The 16,610-nt window shown below is 39.3% G+C and overlaps 3 protein-coding genes across 8 annotated transcripts in view; all 3 read left to right on the plus strand.

Annotated features, from left to right (window-relative positions):
* LOC127851495 (inactive pancreatic lipase-related protein 1-like) overlaps positions 1 to 15,308 on the plus strand; it is a 116,403-nt gene extending 101,095 nt beyond the window's left edge. Inside the window, exons 4-9 of one of the 6 annotated variants that reach the window (XM_052385295.1) lie at positions 9,885 to 10,113; positions 11,851 to 12,108; positions 12,444 to 12,680; positions 13,468 to 13,573; positions 14,669 to 14,854; positions 15,136 to 15,308. In XM_052385295.1, the coding sequence (XP_052241255.1) occupies positions 9,885 to 10,113; positions 11,851 to 12,108; positions 12,444 to 12,680; positions 13,468 to 13,573; positions 14,669 to 14,854; positions 15,136 to 15,217 (1,098 nt within the window). In that variant the 3' untranslated portion in view covers positions 15,218 to 15,308. The remainder of the gene's footprint in view (positions 1 to 9,884; positions 10,114 to 11,850; positions 12,109 to 12,443; positions 12,681 to 13,467; positions 13,574 to 14,668; positions 14,855 to 15,135) is intronic. The other 5 variants (XM_052385296.1, XM_052385300.1, XM_052385299.1 and 2 more) reach the window with 5 other exon arrangements.
* Positions 1 to 16,610, plus strand: part of LOC127851499 (regulator of G-protein signaling 20-like) — a 141,785-nt gene that overhangs the window by 74,454 nt on the left and 50,721 nt on the right. The window lies entirely within an intron of this gene.
* LOC127851500 (pancreatic lipase-related protein 2-like) lies at positions 5,990 to 8,495 on the plus strand. The gene is made up of 2 exons (XM_052385311.1): positions 5,990 to 6,156; positions 8,278 to 8,495. Exons 1-2 carry the CDS (start codon positions 6,105 to 6,107, stop codon positions 8,478 to 8,480), a joined length of 255 nt encoding a protein of 84 aa, XP_052241271.1. The 5' UTR covers positions 5,990 to 6,104; the 3' UTR covers positions 8,481 to 8,495.

Below are 16,610 nucleotides of genomic sequence, written 5' to 3' on the forward strand. Positions count from 1 at the left end.
TTCAAAACGATGAGATAACATATTTTATTTTAAATTTGTTTACCTTAAAGAAAGAAACTTTACAATTTTTAATTTTCACACTTGTAAACCTAACTCTATAAGAATAGTATATACTTGAATTAAATCATATACCATGTTAAATATTAGTATAACTTGGAGCTAACCTAATGATTGGCAGGAAACTTAAGTGAATTTATAGAATAGTAAGTTTCTGTCCCTTTTGCAGAAGTATACCCTCCAAGTTAGAGGTACCTTTGTTCATATTTTAAGCATATTTGTGTCTAATGAAGCCTAGCTCTGTGAAAACAGGCCTTAATGCATGAGACAGTCTTGTACAGGCTCATCAGGGACGTCACTTTCCGCTGTAACTGGATTTTCATGAAAGAAAAGACTTCCTTTACAGAAAATACCATACAAGTGCATGCGCTTATCTGGGACAACACTTTATGAACATGCATTAACCTACCAACCCAGCAGATTTTTCAAATATAAAGGAAGTGATGAAAAATATGTCATTTGTTTAGAGGAAGAATAAACTTACTCAGTACTTTTTGTTTTTTTCAAATATCTTAAAAAATAAAAAAGTTATGATCATTATACTTTTTAACAGTTGTACGTTTTCTTGGATAAAAGTTAAGCGCGAAATCGCGGCGGCACCGTAAAAATATTTTTCCCACAAATATTTCCATAACTTTTTTATTTTACATGGTAATTTCATAAAATTTGGTATGATTAACCCTTTCCCACTCGGATGCAAAGTAAAAGTAGCGGTGTGCAAACAGCATAAAACCAGAACAGCATGCGAGTAACTCTCAGTCTGTTCAGGTATTATGCTGTTTGCTGCTAATCAGTATCTAAGGGTTGGAATGAACCCTTTAAATTTGAATCTAATAAGAAAGGAAGTTAATTAAAATTAATTTTCTGAGGGACGACAAAGGCATGAAAATACATATCTAAGCGGTAAAAGATTAAATGCGTATCTAAGTGGTAAAGGGTGAAATACGTATCTAAGTGGTAAAGGGTTAAATACGTATCTAAGTGGTAAAGGGTTAAATACGTTTTAAGTGGTAAAGGTTTAAATACGTATCTAGTGGTAAAGGGTTAAACACTGTTTTCTTAGATGGAGGGTCCATTGTTTGTGAGGACATTATTGAAAGGTTAGCGACGTAGGTCATAACAGCTGTCATCCGCCTTTATGTTCTTGATACTGGTTTGTTCAGCAAACAAAGTTTATGAATTTTACTGATATCAAGCTGTCTTTATATGTAATCAGATGTATAAATTGTAATAGACTTATAATTATTGTAGTGGCAATTCCAAAGTGTTTCGCTTTGGGTTAAATTGAAGTAATTATGGTTTGATGTTTTTTATTTGTTTTACAACTATGCATGAGAACTAAACCATTGCCAATATCTCAATGAAATATTGTAGAAATGGAGTTATATTGTGTTAATGGATGTTATAATTAATGCATTGAATTTGTAGTCAAGTTCATACAGTTCATTATTCCAGGATTTAGTCTCCCTTTGATGGGGTGAAGGCCCTAGAGTCAAACACTGTGCATTGAGAAATTATAAGATGTTATATCACAAAATAAAGTGAAAAACTGATAAAGTATCAGGCTTTGCCCTTGAAGTTTCCATTCTTGCTAAATCTAAATCTAGCGAAAACAAAAATTAACAAAATCATCATTTGTATTTTTATTAGCTCGACTGTTATATATGAAATATATATAGTGGAGCTATCCTACTCACCCTGGTGTCTTCGTCTGCGTGCAAATGTTAAAGTTTTCGTACTACCCAATATATTTTCTTTGTCCCTTGACATATTGCTTTCATATTTTGCATACTTGTTTACCAACATGACCCCAACCTATAAACAAAAGCAGATAACTCTATCAAGCATTTTGTCATAATAATGGCCCCTTTTCCACTTAGAATATGCATATATAGTATGCAGAAAATGTTAAAGTTTTCGTACTACCCAATTTATTTTCATTGTCCCTTGACATATTGCTTTTATATTTTGTATACTTGTTTACCAACATCACCCCAACCTATAAACAAGAGCAGACAACTCTATCAAGCATTTTGTCATAATTATTGCCCCTTTTATACTTAGAATATGCATATTATTGATAAATTATGTTAAAGTTTGCGTACTACCCCCCATATTTCCTATATCCTTTGACATATTGCTTTTATATGTTGCATACTTGTGTATCAACATGACCCCAACCTATAAACAGAGCAGACCACTGTATCAAGCATTTTGACATAATTATGGCCCCTTTTACACTTAGATAATGGAACATTTGTTTTTCCACAACTTCTAATTACTGATACATTTATTATACTTTTTATGAAAACACAAAACAACACAGGAAAAACACAATGGATTCCACCCAAACAAGCCCCCACAAACCCTACCAGAACACCCCCAACCCCCCCCCCCCAAAAAAAAATTAAACATTATACCACCATCCCCCCCCCCCTCCCCACCCCCCTCCCACCAACCCACAGAACCCACCCCCCCCCCCCCCCACATTTTTTTTTTTAAAACACATAACCCCCGTCTCACCCCCCACCCTCCCCAAAAAAAGACATTTTTTTTTAAACATCATCTTTATAAATTACCACACACCCACATTATACCCCCCTCTATACCCCCCACCCCTCTTCCCCCCCCCCCCCAAAAAAATAAATATTTTGTTTATCCTTTTTTTATTTTCGAAAGATCGTCTAATAAATTATTGAATATGAACAATTTCTCCATGATGGCTTACGTATAACTGTCAAGCACTCGAATAGTCGAGCACGCTGTTCCTCTGACAGCTCTTGTTCTAGCTATTTGGATGGTCCATATATAATATGTCATTTATAGTTATATAATTAGATTACCATAGCTTATTCAAAATATAACTTACCGTACGTGTAGGTTTTGGTATGTTTGAGTTGGATTCCGATATTTACCATAACCGCGAAAACTGACAAGTAGAAGTCGTAAAATATGTAGTTTAAACCAAAATTAAAAGAAAACAATAAATTTGGCTAAAGTGATATAAGACGCATGTTCACAGTTAAATTGAGCAGAAAAGAATTAATAGTTCATAAGAGTTAGTTAAAATGTGGCAACTGACCAATTATCTACAGCTCATCTTGCTACCAGTTGTTTATAAAAAAATATACATTATATTCGATATTTTACACGACTTTCCCAGTCCTCTAAGCTGAGCGGAACTGTCTTTATTAGGATCGGAGTTAGTGTTCGTGTGTCGTATGAACGAATCTGCACTAAAACTAAATTTAGATTCACATCGTACATCGAATCATTCCTGTCGTCAGTTGTCAAAACGAAAGTACGGTTGATATTCAAATGCATTATTTTCTCTTTCCGGGATATTGTTTTAGTATGTTGATGCTGCATTAACAAATATAAGAGTATATAAAGAGAAAACACCAAAAATAAACAACGGTTGCGATAGACACATATAAACATAGCATATACTGTTAGATGCATCTAATATCACTTTAAATGGTCTGAATTTTAAGTGAAAGTGGATATACGAATAAGCACTCTCTGTTGATATATATATATAGCTCTTGGCCACACTGCCCGAATACGCAGGATAGTCTTGTGCTTCACTGGCTACACCTGGCATATGGCCCTTTTTATCATGAAGCCGGCTAAAATATAATATTTTGATGATTTCTTTATTTTACGTACCGACCAGCTCGGTCAGTAACTATAAGAGAGGTCTACGACATAAATCCCGGCATACAGGTGTGTTTGACGTGCATGTATAAATAGGTATCCGCTACACTCAAATCACGCGTGCGGACAAATCAGTAGTTATAAACTTCTTTGAATGATACATGAAGAACCGCTTTGTGCACTCTACACATGAGTCGCTTTCTAAAAAAACTGGGCATAATGCATGTGCGTCACGTGTCGTCCTAGATTAGCCTGTGCAGTCCGTACATGCTAATCAGGGACGACACTCTCCGCTTTTATGACATTTTTCGTTTAAATGAAGTCTCTTCTTAGTAAAAAATCCAATTTAGGCGGACAGTGTCGTCCCTGATTAGCCTGTGCGGACTGCGTAGACTAATCTGGGACAACACTTAACGCACATGCATTATGCCCAGTTTTCTCAGAACGCGACTCGTGTGGTGCTGTCGTGGTGTAGAATTTCCTTTGCGTCCGGTAATTGCAATGGTTTGTCCACGCGCTTCTCACTTTGGCGACCCGGGTTCAATTCCTTTTGTGGAACGTTTTTGTGGATGATACCGGGCGGGTGCGGTTTCCGACGGGTCCTCCAGCTTCCATCTACTGCACTAGCCACTCCGAAATGGTATATATTTCAGATGAAACTAAATAGCTTGAAATATCCATTGTGATTACATTCGTCCTATTTGTTATGTCTAGTAATTCAGTGACGGGAACTTGGAAACAATATGGGGTCTTGCTATAAAACATGTTTACATCGTTTTTGTTGTTTCTTAGTGTTTCAGTAGAACATGTTCTCGATAAATGTGTGAGTGAAAGTGGGAATGATTGTTTGAAAACGTGTATATTATATTTTCGCGAAATGCCGTCTTAATATCCCTTTTAAATAGTCCTTAAGAAAAAAGCGATAATTACCATGTGTGTACATGGGCGAAACGCGGTTCAGTAGGTCAGGGAAACTGGAAAAAAAACTGATATAAAAAAGGTGTCGCACATGGCTAGCGGTTAATGGTCTTTCTAGGGCATTGTGCCATGTTTGTTCAGATGTTAATGTGTGCATATCACCTCTGTTGTGACTCGTGAAGTTGAAGCACTCAACTGTGTAGATGTTGTAAATTTTTATCTAATTTTTAAGGTAGGTTCCCACTGCCGATCCGATCATCCCGATCACCGAAATTTCCAGACCAAACCCGACCATGCTCGACCAAAAAGGGTATTCACGACCTCTTGTCGATAACAAACGACCCCCACACGACTCATTCACGACGTCCACTCAACCATCTTTCCGATTTCCGCTCGATCATCTCGACCTATACGCGAGCTCTATACGATCTCAGCTTGACCAAGTGGACCTCAGCTCGATCGCCACCAGATATTCACACGACCAGATCGTGATGCGATCGAAAATAACTCGGGTAGAGGTCGAGTGGATCGGGTACAGATCGTGACATGAGCTCGTGTATGGTCGAATAGCAATCGGGAAGTGATCGTGTACGGTCGAGTAGCCGTCGGGTAGCAGTCTAGTAAATCTGTACATCAAATCGAATAGAGGTCGATTGGGTCGTGTTGCGATCTAAATAACTCGGGTAGAGGTCGAGAGGATCGGGTACAGATCGTGTAAAAGATATCAATACGATCGACACACGATTGCTTCACGATCAACTCGATCTTCTACTCGACTAATACACGACCACTTCCCGAGCGCATCTCGATCCATTTCCTACTCGACCGCTACTTGATATTTTTTGACATCTCAAAAAATATCGGGTAGGAAGCCCGACCAATGCCGACCGCCCCCGACCATTCATGCCGACCGAACCAGACCAGCACCTGACCGCTTGGTCGGGCTTGATCGAGTTGATCTGATCGGCAGTGGGAACCCAGCTTAAGGAACTTCTCTACTGACCATAAAGACTGGATATCTCGCTTGCAAATGCATGCATATGTTTCTTGTTGTTATCAGTGACTAAAACCGCTTAAATTGCCTCCGCTCACTGCCTGCAAGCACTGGGCTGCCCCGGTGACTCAAGTTCCAAATCAGGGTAACACATATGCCTAAACGGTCCGTTAGTTCAAAGTATTGTTGACAATGATTGCATAAACATATTTTTATGTATAAACGCCATTTACGTAAATGACCGTGAACTAATTTTAATTTATACTCTTTATCTTGCGGCTTAAATCACACAATCGATTCGATGGCATTGTCCTCACTGTACACACTAAGGAAAAGTGTTATCTTAGAAGTGCCAGGTTAGACGAGATAATGGAAGAGATAATGGAAGAGATAATGCTTAAAGAAACCTGGCGTGTAAAAATTCCTTTCTATTTGTAGTCGGGTTTTAATAGACACGTTCGAGACCTCAACTTCAGACATGACCTGGATTTATGTGTTGTTTTGTGTCCTTTTTTGTGGATCTACGACGGGTATAATGCGTTCTTTTTAAATCTGCCTATATAAGAAGTTAAGTTAAACATCAACATTATTAAATGTGAATTAAACAACCTGTAATACACGATGTTTAATTCACATGTAATACCGGTAATGTTGGTGTTTAACCAATGGCGTATTTATCTGTACGCTGCCGACGGTCATTTAGGCATGCTTTTTATATGTGTTGTTATGTGGAATTGGCATCCAGTGGCTTGTGAAGGACCGTTGTAGGAAAGTTAGCCTTTTCACAATATCATCGAAAGTAACATACGTGTTTGATTTTTAAAAGAAATAATCTTATATAAAACGCACGCGGTCATATCGTGTAACTGGTGAGCACTATTTCACATCGTGACCTTGGCATCGAACTAGACTGTACCGAGCAGATAAGAATCAACAACAAATTTTAACGTTAGACCAAACATTTCAATTTCGAATACAAATGTACCTTCGTCTGAATTAAACGAGAAGGTTGTAGTTTTATTTCTACAAATTACTTTAGTATCTAGTCTCGAAATTATCCAGTCTGGAAACAATGCTTTATATGTTGACGCACAACCTTACATTTGAGTCGCGTTCTGAGAAAACTGTGCGTAAAGTGTCGTCCCATATTAGCCCGTGCAATCTTCACAGGCTTATCAGGGACGACACTTTCTGCTTTTATGGCATTTTTCTTTTAAACGAAGTCTCTTCTTAGCAAAAAATCAAATTTAGGCGGAAAGTCTCGTCCCTGATTAGACTGTGCGGACTGCACATGTTAATCTGGGACGACACTTTACGCACATGCATTATGCACCGTTTTCTCAGATAGCGACTAATTTAAACAACCACGGCTTTTGATTCAGCCTCGCTCTGAGAAGACCGAGCTTGATGCATGTGCTGGATTTTCGACAAGAAGAGACTTCCTTATACGAAAATATAATAAACGCGGAATATGTATTCCTTTATTAGCCTGTGTTGACTGCACAGGCTAATATGTGACATGTTTCGCGCATGCATTTAACCCTGTTTTTTTCCTGAGCGAGGCTCAAATATAATTTTAGCCGCGATCTTAGAAAACTGGGCTTAACGCATGTGCGAAAAGTGTCGTCCCAGATTTGCCTGTGCAGTCCGCACAGGCAAATCAGGGACGACACTTTCCGCTTTTATGGTATTTTAGTTTCAATGAAGTCCCTCCTTACCGAAAAACAAGTTTATGTGGAAAGTGTCGTCCCTGATTAGCCTGTGCGGACTGCACATCTGGGATGACATAATGCGCATTTAAATGACTTAAATTCATTTCTTTACAAGGGATAAGATGATTTATTCAGGAAAAAATGACCATCAGTCCACATATAACACATGACAAAGAAAATGTAACCGGTTGATGTTGCTCAAGGCATGTTACGTCATGGTAGATATCTGTACATACATCTGGTAACATGTTACGTCATGGTAGATATCTGTACATACATCTGGTAACTTAAAGATACAGCTATGATAAAAAAAAACGTTTTGAAGCAATGGGAGGAAAAAAATCTAACCTTTATATGTCTTAGACCAAAGTTAGGTTCTTTCGGAGAATTTTTTTTAATCTAGCTTAATGACATGAAATTATGTATTAGAAGTGTAAATTTCAATTTATACAGTGTTTTTCGAATATATTAAAAAATATATGTTATATGCTCCAAATAGGAAGATCGGAATAAACTTAAAAGATGAGTAAACACAAAAAAAGTTTATTAAATCTAGGTGACTTAATCAATATTTAAATAATAATAATAATAATTTTGTAAGATGTTCATTGTATATTCCTAATGAGAAAGCCAAAAATAAAGAAAAAATACGTGGACACGACAAAGTGTTTGATTTCAGTTAAAAGAACATATCAGGTACATTTATCAATATAAGTTACTTACATACATAACAACATAGCATATAATAGTTATAACAAATAAAACCGAAATTATTCTTGAAAAAATAAGATGCAACATGCGGGGCGAAAGGACCAGGATGCAAAAAATGGGATAAAAAGTCAAGAGTGAAAACTTTTTTAAATATGTCGATGTACACGTTTAGGTAACACGATTTAAACTAGTACGAGGATAGAATTGTGCCAGGCGTGACAATTGCAGGTTTTTTACTGGACACCATAACGGGCCACCTGCCCCACCAGGTGTGCTACGGGGACCTGGGCTGCTTCAGTAACGGTATCCCCTTCCTCAGCACCCACCGGCCCCTGTCAGTAGTACCCGCGAGCCCAGATACCATCGGCACTCGCTTCCTGCTATACACGAGGTTAGTCGGTCTTGATGTACAACGGTTTGTGATCGTTTAAGGAGGTCCACTTGGAGAACTTCTTTACTTGACCTCAACCTATCACCGTCTAATTGCGTAATAAACCCATTTAGAACGTCAAAGCATATTAGCAGGGAGGTTATCAGCATATCCGAATAAAGCGTTGTTTATTTGAGCCTCGTTCTGGGAAAACTGGGCATAATGCATGTGCGTAGAGTGTCGTCCCAGATTAGCCTGTGCAGTCCGCTTAGGCTAATCAGGGACGACACTTTCCGCCTAAACTAGATTTTTGATAAGAAGAGACTTTCTTTAAACGGAAAATATCATAACAGCGGAAAGTGTCGTCCCTGATTAGCCTGTGCGAACTGCACAGACTAATCTGGAATCACACTTTACGCACATGCACAAATCCTCTTTTCACAGAGCAAAGCCCATTTGAGCCTCGTTCTGGGAAAACTGGGCTTACTGAATATGCGTAAAGTTTCTTCCCATATAGGCATGTGCTTTACGATTTTATTGGAGGTTCGTTTAGAAGAGACTTCTTATAAACGGAAAAATAATAAAAGCGGAAAGTGCCTTCCCTGATTAGCGTGTTCGGACTGAACAGACAAGGGCTACACTTTACGTACATGCATTAAGCCCAGTTGACCCAGAGCGAGGTTCATGTGTGACCAACAGTCTGCGCTAACATTCCCGAACAACTGAGGCAGTCTTTGAGGATAACAATGTGTCTTGGTGGCTGTGTGTGTTTATAGAGATTTGGATAGCTCTGAAAGGCAACCGGTTGATGAAGTATTGTTGAACAACGGTTTTGTGTAGTTTTGAAAGTAAACGGTTTGCCGTAGCTTTGACAGATATTTGTGAAAGTGTTTACAGAGTTTTGAGGTTGGCTTGATAGAGGGTAGGGTTGTTTTGATGGACAACGGTCAGGCAGTGTTGTTAACGGGAAATATTTAAAGGCAGCGGACTTATTTATTTTATAAAACACGGTTTGCAACAGTCTTGAAACATAATGTTTTGTTGATGTTGTCTTGATACATAACAGTTTGTAGTATCCTCTAGTCTTGCTTGACAAAGATTTTTACTATTCTTAATGGACAATTGATTAGTTTGTCTTTCTAAGAAATGGGCGACCGTGCTTTGATAGACAACGGTTCGGGCTGGGCCTTTTAGAAACATTGTTGTGGTTGTCTTGATAGACGAAGGTTTGTGTTACTCTTGGCAGACAAAGGTGTTTGAAGGTCTTGTTTGACAACGATTTGTTGCAATATTGATTGGCAACGGTTCCTAGTAATATAATATAGGAAGTCCCTCCTTACCGAAAATAAAGTTTAGGCGGAAAGTGTCGTCCCTGCGCAGGTTAATCTGGGACGATACTTGACGCACATGCATACAGCCCAGTTTTCCCAGAAAGAAGTTCCACACGTTATCTTTGCCTCGCCAGGACGCTTTCAACGTCATCGTCGTCGACTGGCACGCAGGCGCAGTGCTGCCATACGAGCAGGCGACAGCAAACACGCGCGTTGTTGGCGCCCAGCTGGCCCAGCTGATTAACACGCTCATCGCCAGGGCGGGAACCAGCGCCGGAAAATTCCATATCATTGGCCACAGTCTGGGGGCGCATATCGCCGGGTACGCCGGGGAAAGGATAACACACCTAGGCCGCATCTCAGGTGAGCATAGTTGAGCCACGCTCTGAGAAATCGTTGACACTTTCCGCTTTTATGGAAGCTTTTGTTTAAATGATGTCTCTTCAATTCTAGGAGCATAAAAAATGAAATTTTCTTTCAAACAATGAGCAGAGGGGAAACCCGAACCATTATGTTGACATTTTATAATGTCATAATTATGTATCATGTCCAGGGAATTTATTATTAAGTCCTATAAGGTGGCATCATTGTATTTTGTTCGGTTCCAAAAAACTGTTACTAAAAAAATCCGTAGTTTTAAATACTTAGATTAACATAACAATTCAGTGTCCTTTAGTAAATACAGCTTGTAAAATGTGTCCAATAAAATTTTTCTGCGTTTCATTGAAACAAAATGTTCAAAAAAGGTTGCCGTGGTGTAATGGATATGGTGTCCGCCTAGCAACCGGGAGGTCACGGGTTCGATCCCCACAAGGGAGCGTTCTTTAGATCTCCCCCATAAACACCAAGTACTGGTTCTAGGCCCAGGAAACGGACTCGAGAGCGTTTATATAAGCTTAGGCTTTCGATGCAATCGAGCTAAAATAAATAGGTTTAAACTAAGAAAGTTCATATGAATGAGAGAAGCCTGTATTACTATTATCATCTGCTGATAAATGTTTGATAGAAATTAAGGTAATAAACTCGTGCGCTTTCGTATGTCGACCTTCAAAGTAAAGGGTTTAAGGTGGCAGTATACTAAATGATTGTACACTGATTTCATTGATCTATATGTTGTAAGATTTGAGGCTTCTGCGGGAAACGTGCGCAATAACGGGTTGTAATCACATAAAAAGTAGCCTTAAACAGCGAATTCTGATGCATTTCGTTCTTCCTTACATACTACACGACACACCCTCTACTTTTAAATGCATTCAGCTCAGAATGCTCTTCACCATATGGTATTGAATTAAATGAAAATAACAATAAACACCAAAATAGTGCAGTCCACACGGGCTTATCATAGACGACGCTTTCCGCTTTTCATTAATTCGTCGTTGTAAGGAAATCCGTTCCTAACAAAAATCTAGTTGAGGCGGAAACTGTCGTCCCTTATAAGCCTGTGAGGACTGCACATGCTAAGTTTATTTCGCTGAATGACCGCAGCAACGTCCAGAAAGAAACAACACCAACAACGTAAATCTCCATCTCTGACCACTGAATTCTAAGAAAACAACACATGTGTTCATGGTCAATATGTATTCCGACAAACGCAAAGTCGGGCAATTGGGAAGTGTTATTTAACCTTATTTTTTTTACCCGAATACCCGTATCTGTGGCCTAAAAATCTAGTAAAAACATACCAAATATTGTTTATCTGCATTGGACACATCGGGAATATTATAAGTGTTATTGACCAACGCAAAAAATAATCAAACGTTATCTGTAAATGTGCGTGTGAATGTACGGCAGTTTTAATTTGTATCTTTACCATTCAATAATATTATTCTATTATTATAATACTATTTGTTCCACTTTAGCCTGTGCAGTCCACATAGTCTTATCAGGGACGACACTTTCCGCTTTTATGGTCTTTTTCATTAAAAGAAAGTCTCAAATTAGCAAAAAATCAATGTAGGCGGAGAATGTCGTCCCTGATTAGCCAGTGTGGACTGCAAATGCTTATCTAGGACGGTATTTCAAGTCCACTTCTTCAGAACACTGCTCCCATATTAAACGTCGATACGACTGTGTTAGCTATAAGCATACTTTGTTTAAAAGGTCTCGACCCCGCGAGTCCCTATTTTGAGGACACAGATATCAAAGTTCGATTGGACCCCAGCGACGCAGACTTCGTAGACGTCATGCACACGGACGCCGGTGGGGTCAAGAACATCGGTTTCGGGGCCACTCACCCGCTTGGTCATGTGGACTTTTATCCGAACGGAGGAGAGAGGCAGCCCGGATGCGCTGCCGACGCCGTCGACAAGCTCGGCGCGACATCGTGGGCAGCCTTGTCAACGTTTTTCAATGTTTACGGTATTTTCAATATGTGCATGTTATCTAACTATATTGTGTATACGCGATTTTCAATAGAAAAATTAAAAAATTGGTATCTATATTAACCCATTTATGCCTAGTGGGCTCTCCCATCCTTCTAAATTGGATCAATTTATTGCCAATATTAGGGATGTCTAGTATATCTATTTCTATATTAAGAATATTTCTTACAGAAATTCCTTAAAGCAAACAGCGCAGACCCTGATGAGACGCCGCATCATGCGGCGTCTCATCTGGGTCTATGCTGTTTGCAAGAGCCTTTTAAGACGCTTAGTCCACTCGGCATAAAAGGGTTAATGCGCCTCATTATTTAGCGGCGGAGGAGGCCTTAGCGTGCAGCCACGAACGCTCCTACTACTACTTCACGGAGTCAATCAACTCCCAGTGCCCCTTCACCGCCTGGAAGTGCGCCACCCTCGGGGAATTCGACCAAGGACACTGCGTGAAATGCACCGATGACTCGTGCGCGCGCATGGGTTACCACGCCGACCCGAGCAAAGGACTCAGGGGCAACTTTTATCTCAACACCGAGTCGACAGATTCTTTCTGCCGTAAGAAAATTTCCTTTTTTGTTTCGATTATAATACCGTGTGATTCTAGCTTTTTTAACCCTTTGCATGCTGGGAAATTTGTCGTCTGCTAAAATGCCGTCTGCTGAATTTCTAAAATTAGCACTTTCTTCGATTTTTTTTCAAAGAATACTATCAGAATAGCAAACAGTTTGGATCCTGATGATCCAAACTGTTTGCAAAGGCCTTCAAAATTCGGTTCCAGCACTTAAAGAGTTAAGGAATGGTAACAATAAGAAATGTTATCTTCATGCACCAGTAGCGTAAATGAATGTTTATGTTAGAATAAAACATTGATCTAAGACAAGAACTATGAAGCCTCGTTCTGGGCAAATTGGGCTTAATGCATGTTTGTGAAGTGCCCTCCCAGATTAGGCTGTGCCATCCGTACAGGCAAATCAGGGAAGGCATTTTCCGCTTTTATGGAATTTTTCGTTTGAAGGCAGTCTATTCTAAACGAAAATCCATTGTCGGCGGAAAGCGTCGTCCTTGGCTAGCCAGTGCAGACTGCACAGTCTAATCTGGGACGACACATGCACAAGTCCAGTTTTCTTAGAACATGGCTCAATTAATTTCTGACTATGCTCAATGCCGCCTAGTCGAGTTAGGTCAACTTCATCCAGTCAAGCTGGCGCATAGATCACAAAGGCGGTTTCTAAAAGCATTTACGGCCAGTCAAGCTAACGTCTGAGCAGCTGTGCCCTGACCAAGATGAAGTACAATTTGAACCCTAACGTCGTTAACGCATTGACGTACCGTTTGTTTGCAGAGTACACGTATCAGGTGAACATAAGTAGCCTCAACAACTTCGACGGCATCTTGTACATGACCCTTGAGGGAACCAACGCCACTATCGGACCCACTGCCCTTATGAAGTGCGTATCATCATCGTTATCCTCCTCCTCCTCCTCGTCATCCTTCTCATCATCATCATCATCATCATCATCATCATCATCATCATCATCATCATCATCATCATCATCATCAACATCAGCATCATCATCATCATCATCATCATCATCATCATCATCATCATCATCATCATCATCATCATCATCAACAACATCAACATCAACGTCATCATCATAAAAAACTACATCATCATCATCATCTAAATAATGTGTGCGACATGTACCTTGCTATATGAGCCTCTCTCTAGGGAAACATGGCTTAATGCCTGTGCGTAAAGTGTCGTCCCAGATAAGTCACTGTGCAGTCCACATGGCTTAATGCCTGTGCGTAAAGTGTCGTCCAAGATGAGTCACTGTGCAGTCCACATGGCTTAATGCCTGTGCGTAAAGTGTCGTCCCAGATAAGTCACTATGCAGTCCACACAGGCTGATCATGGGCGACCCTTTCCGTCTTATGAAATTTTTCGTTTCAAGGGAGTCTCTTTTGAAAATCGAGTTAAGGAGGAACGTGCGTCTCTAATTTGTCTGTGCGGACTGCGCATGCTAATATGTGGTGGCGCTTTACGCACATGCATAAAGTTTCCTTCTTCCCAGAGCGAGGTGAATACAATGGTGTATATTGCACGTTACCTATTAGTAGTAGGCCGACACATTCGACTATTAGAGCTATAGTTGGAGGTTTCTGATGCATGAGTTATTATTGGTTTATACATTCTAACTATTTGACAATACACTGAGATCACATGTTATATCATTTGCCATGACTAAAAATGCCTGTGCATTTTAAATTGACCCTCGTTCTGTGAAAACATGGCTTAATGCATGTGCGTTAAGTGTCGTGATAAATTAGCATGTGCACTGCGCACAGGCTAATCAGGGATGTCAGTTTCCACTCATTATCGTTTAAAAGAAGATTCTTACCGAAAAAACAGTAAAGGCGAAAAGTGTCGTCCCTGATTAGCCTGTGTGGACTGCACACGTAAATCTGGGACGGCACTTTACGCACATGCATTAAGACCCGTTTTCTCAGAGCGAGGCTCAATTATTTTCTGCTTGTAGAAACAACCTGGTGCACCTCGGCAAGGACACCCTGGCCCTGCGTTACCACAGCCGCGTCAACGTGGGTTCTCCCACCCATCTGACCCTGCGGTACGAGAAGATAACCACGCCCTTCATTAGCTCCTCATACCCGGATGATTGGCACCTGCTTGGCGTCACCTTATGGCAGGCGGACGAGAGTCGCAAGTGAGTTCAGAGTTTATGAACCGCGTTATGGGAAAACTGGTTTTAATTCATGTGCATAAAGTGTCGTCCCAGATAAGCATGAGCAGTCTGCAAAGGTACGGCAATTTCCGCTGTTATGGATTTTTTCGGTTAAGGAAAGTCTCTACTTAACGAAAATACAGTCTCGATATGAAATTCTGGCAACCGGATGAGAATTTCGTACTTCTCAGAGCAATCCGTAACCGTTTTCGACGATATACTATTTATTAACCGTTTATTGAATATTGTCTTCCAATCTTCAGGTACTCATTCTGCAACACGTACCATGCCGAGATCGACAACCACAACTCTACAACGTTCTCTGTCCGCGGGGTCACGTGCTAGAGTCACGGGCTAGAGTCACGTGCCGAACTGAATGACCGCTCTTTGAGAAAAGTCATGCGTTTATGATGTTCAATAAAATACTTCTACTCATGATATGTGTTAAATATTAGTTTAAACATATTTATTTTAGCTCGATTGCATAGAAAGCCTTAGGCTTATTTGAAACGCTTTCGAGTCCGTTTCCTGAAACTAGAACCAGTACTTGGTGTCTATGGGGGAAATCTAAAGAACGCTCCCGCAGTGGGGATCGAACCCATGACCTCCCGATCGCTAGGCGGACACCATATCCACTACACCACAGCGACAATTAATAAATATTACAGTTAGGCCTAAAATATTTTCAAGAAAAGCACACATCGTCAATCTTAATATACATTTTATTTCTGATCGTCATGCATTTGAGACGGTGCATACAAAAGTGTTTGGAAAAATGTTTACATGTACGTTTTAAAATCGTCTTTTTGTATTAGGTTTGATCCGGTGATACTGCAGCAGTAAATAAGCATTAGCAGTGTGAACCTTACATATATATATATATATATATATATATATATATATATATATATATATATATATATATATATATATATATATATATATATATGGCCGCTGATGAAGACCGCGAGGTCGAAAGCTTCGGCATAAAATAAATACAGCGTTTTGGTTTAAATAATACAAGGCTTATAGAGACTTTGTTATATATACTAATCAGTTACGACACATTCCACTTTTATGGATTTCTTCATTTAAAGGAAGTCTCTTAAAAACGAAAATCCAGTCTAGGCGGAAAGCGTCTTCCCTGATTAGCCTGCGTGTATCTGTTGAATAAATCGTTGTTACTTTTATTAACATTAACGCAATTTGAAAAATACCATTTTTTACATTCCATCAAGTCAGCAACTCTCGAGGAATTATATAACTTTACACACTTATTTTAAGTGTCATAATATAAAAAAAACAACTTGTAAACGCTTATAAACTGTTTAATCGTTTTTTATTTGGTTCAGACTGTTTTTCAGAAGTGTATTAAATCATAACATAGTCAGGAAAAACATTCTAGGAGTAACTGAAAGACAGTAAAAATCTTACGTATTTTAATTACCTTATATTACGTGTAATAGATCACACGCGAGTACATAGTTTTTTTAATAATTATGATATACATATCATATAATAAAAATTATATTATTTAATGTAAAAAAGTGTATAGATCAAACGCAAATTAAGTTCAAATATTATGAATGACGTTTTTAACGAATCTGTGTAAACCACCACTTTAAATAAACAGTTAAAAAGCATTTTAAGATACTTGTAACAGACATGGTGCGTATTTCAGATCGTATAATCACGTCTGTGCCATGACCATTTAATTATGTAAAATAGCCATGTTTAC

Source organism: Dreissena polymorpha, chromosome 11, assembly GCF_020536995.1.
Source record: "Dreissena polymorpha isolate Duluth1 chromosome 11, UMN_Dpol_1.0, whole genome shotgun sequence".
Classification (NCBI taxonomy): domain Eukaryota; kingdom Metazoa; phylum Mollusca; class Bivalvia; order Myida; family Dreissenidae; genus Dreissena; species Dreissena polymorpha.

Bases quoted from the DNA above. Each gene is read 5' to 3' on its own strand.
- LOC127851500 (XM_052385311.1), top strand. From the start codon at position 6,105: ATGACCTGGATTTATGTGTTGTTTTGTGTCCTTTTTTGTGGATCTACG. The intron at 6,157-8,277 runs GTATAATGCGTT...TGACAATTGCAG, and splicing joins TTTTTGTGGATCTACGACGG to GTTTTTTACTGGACACCATA.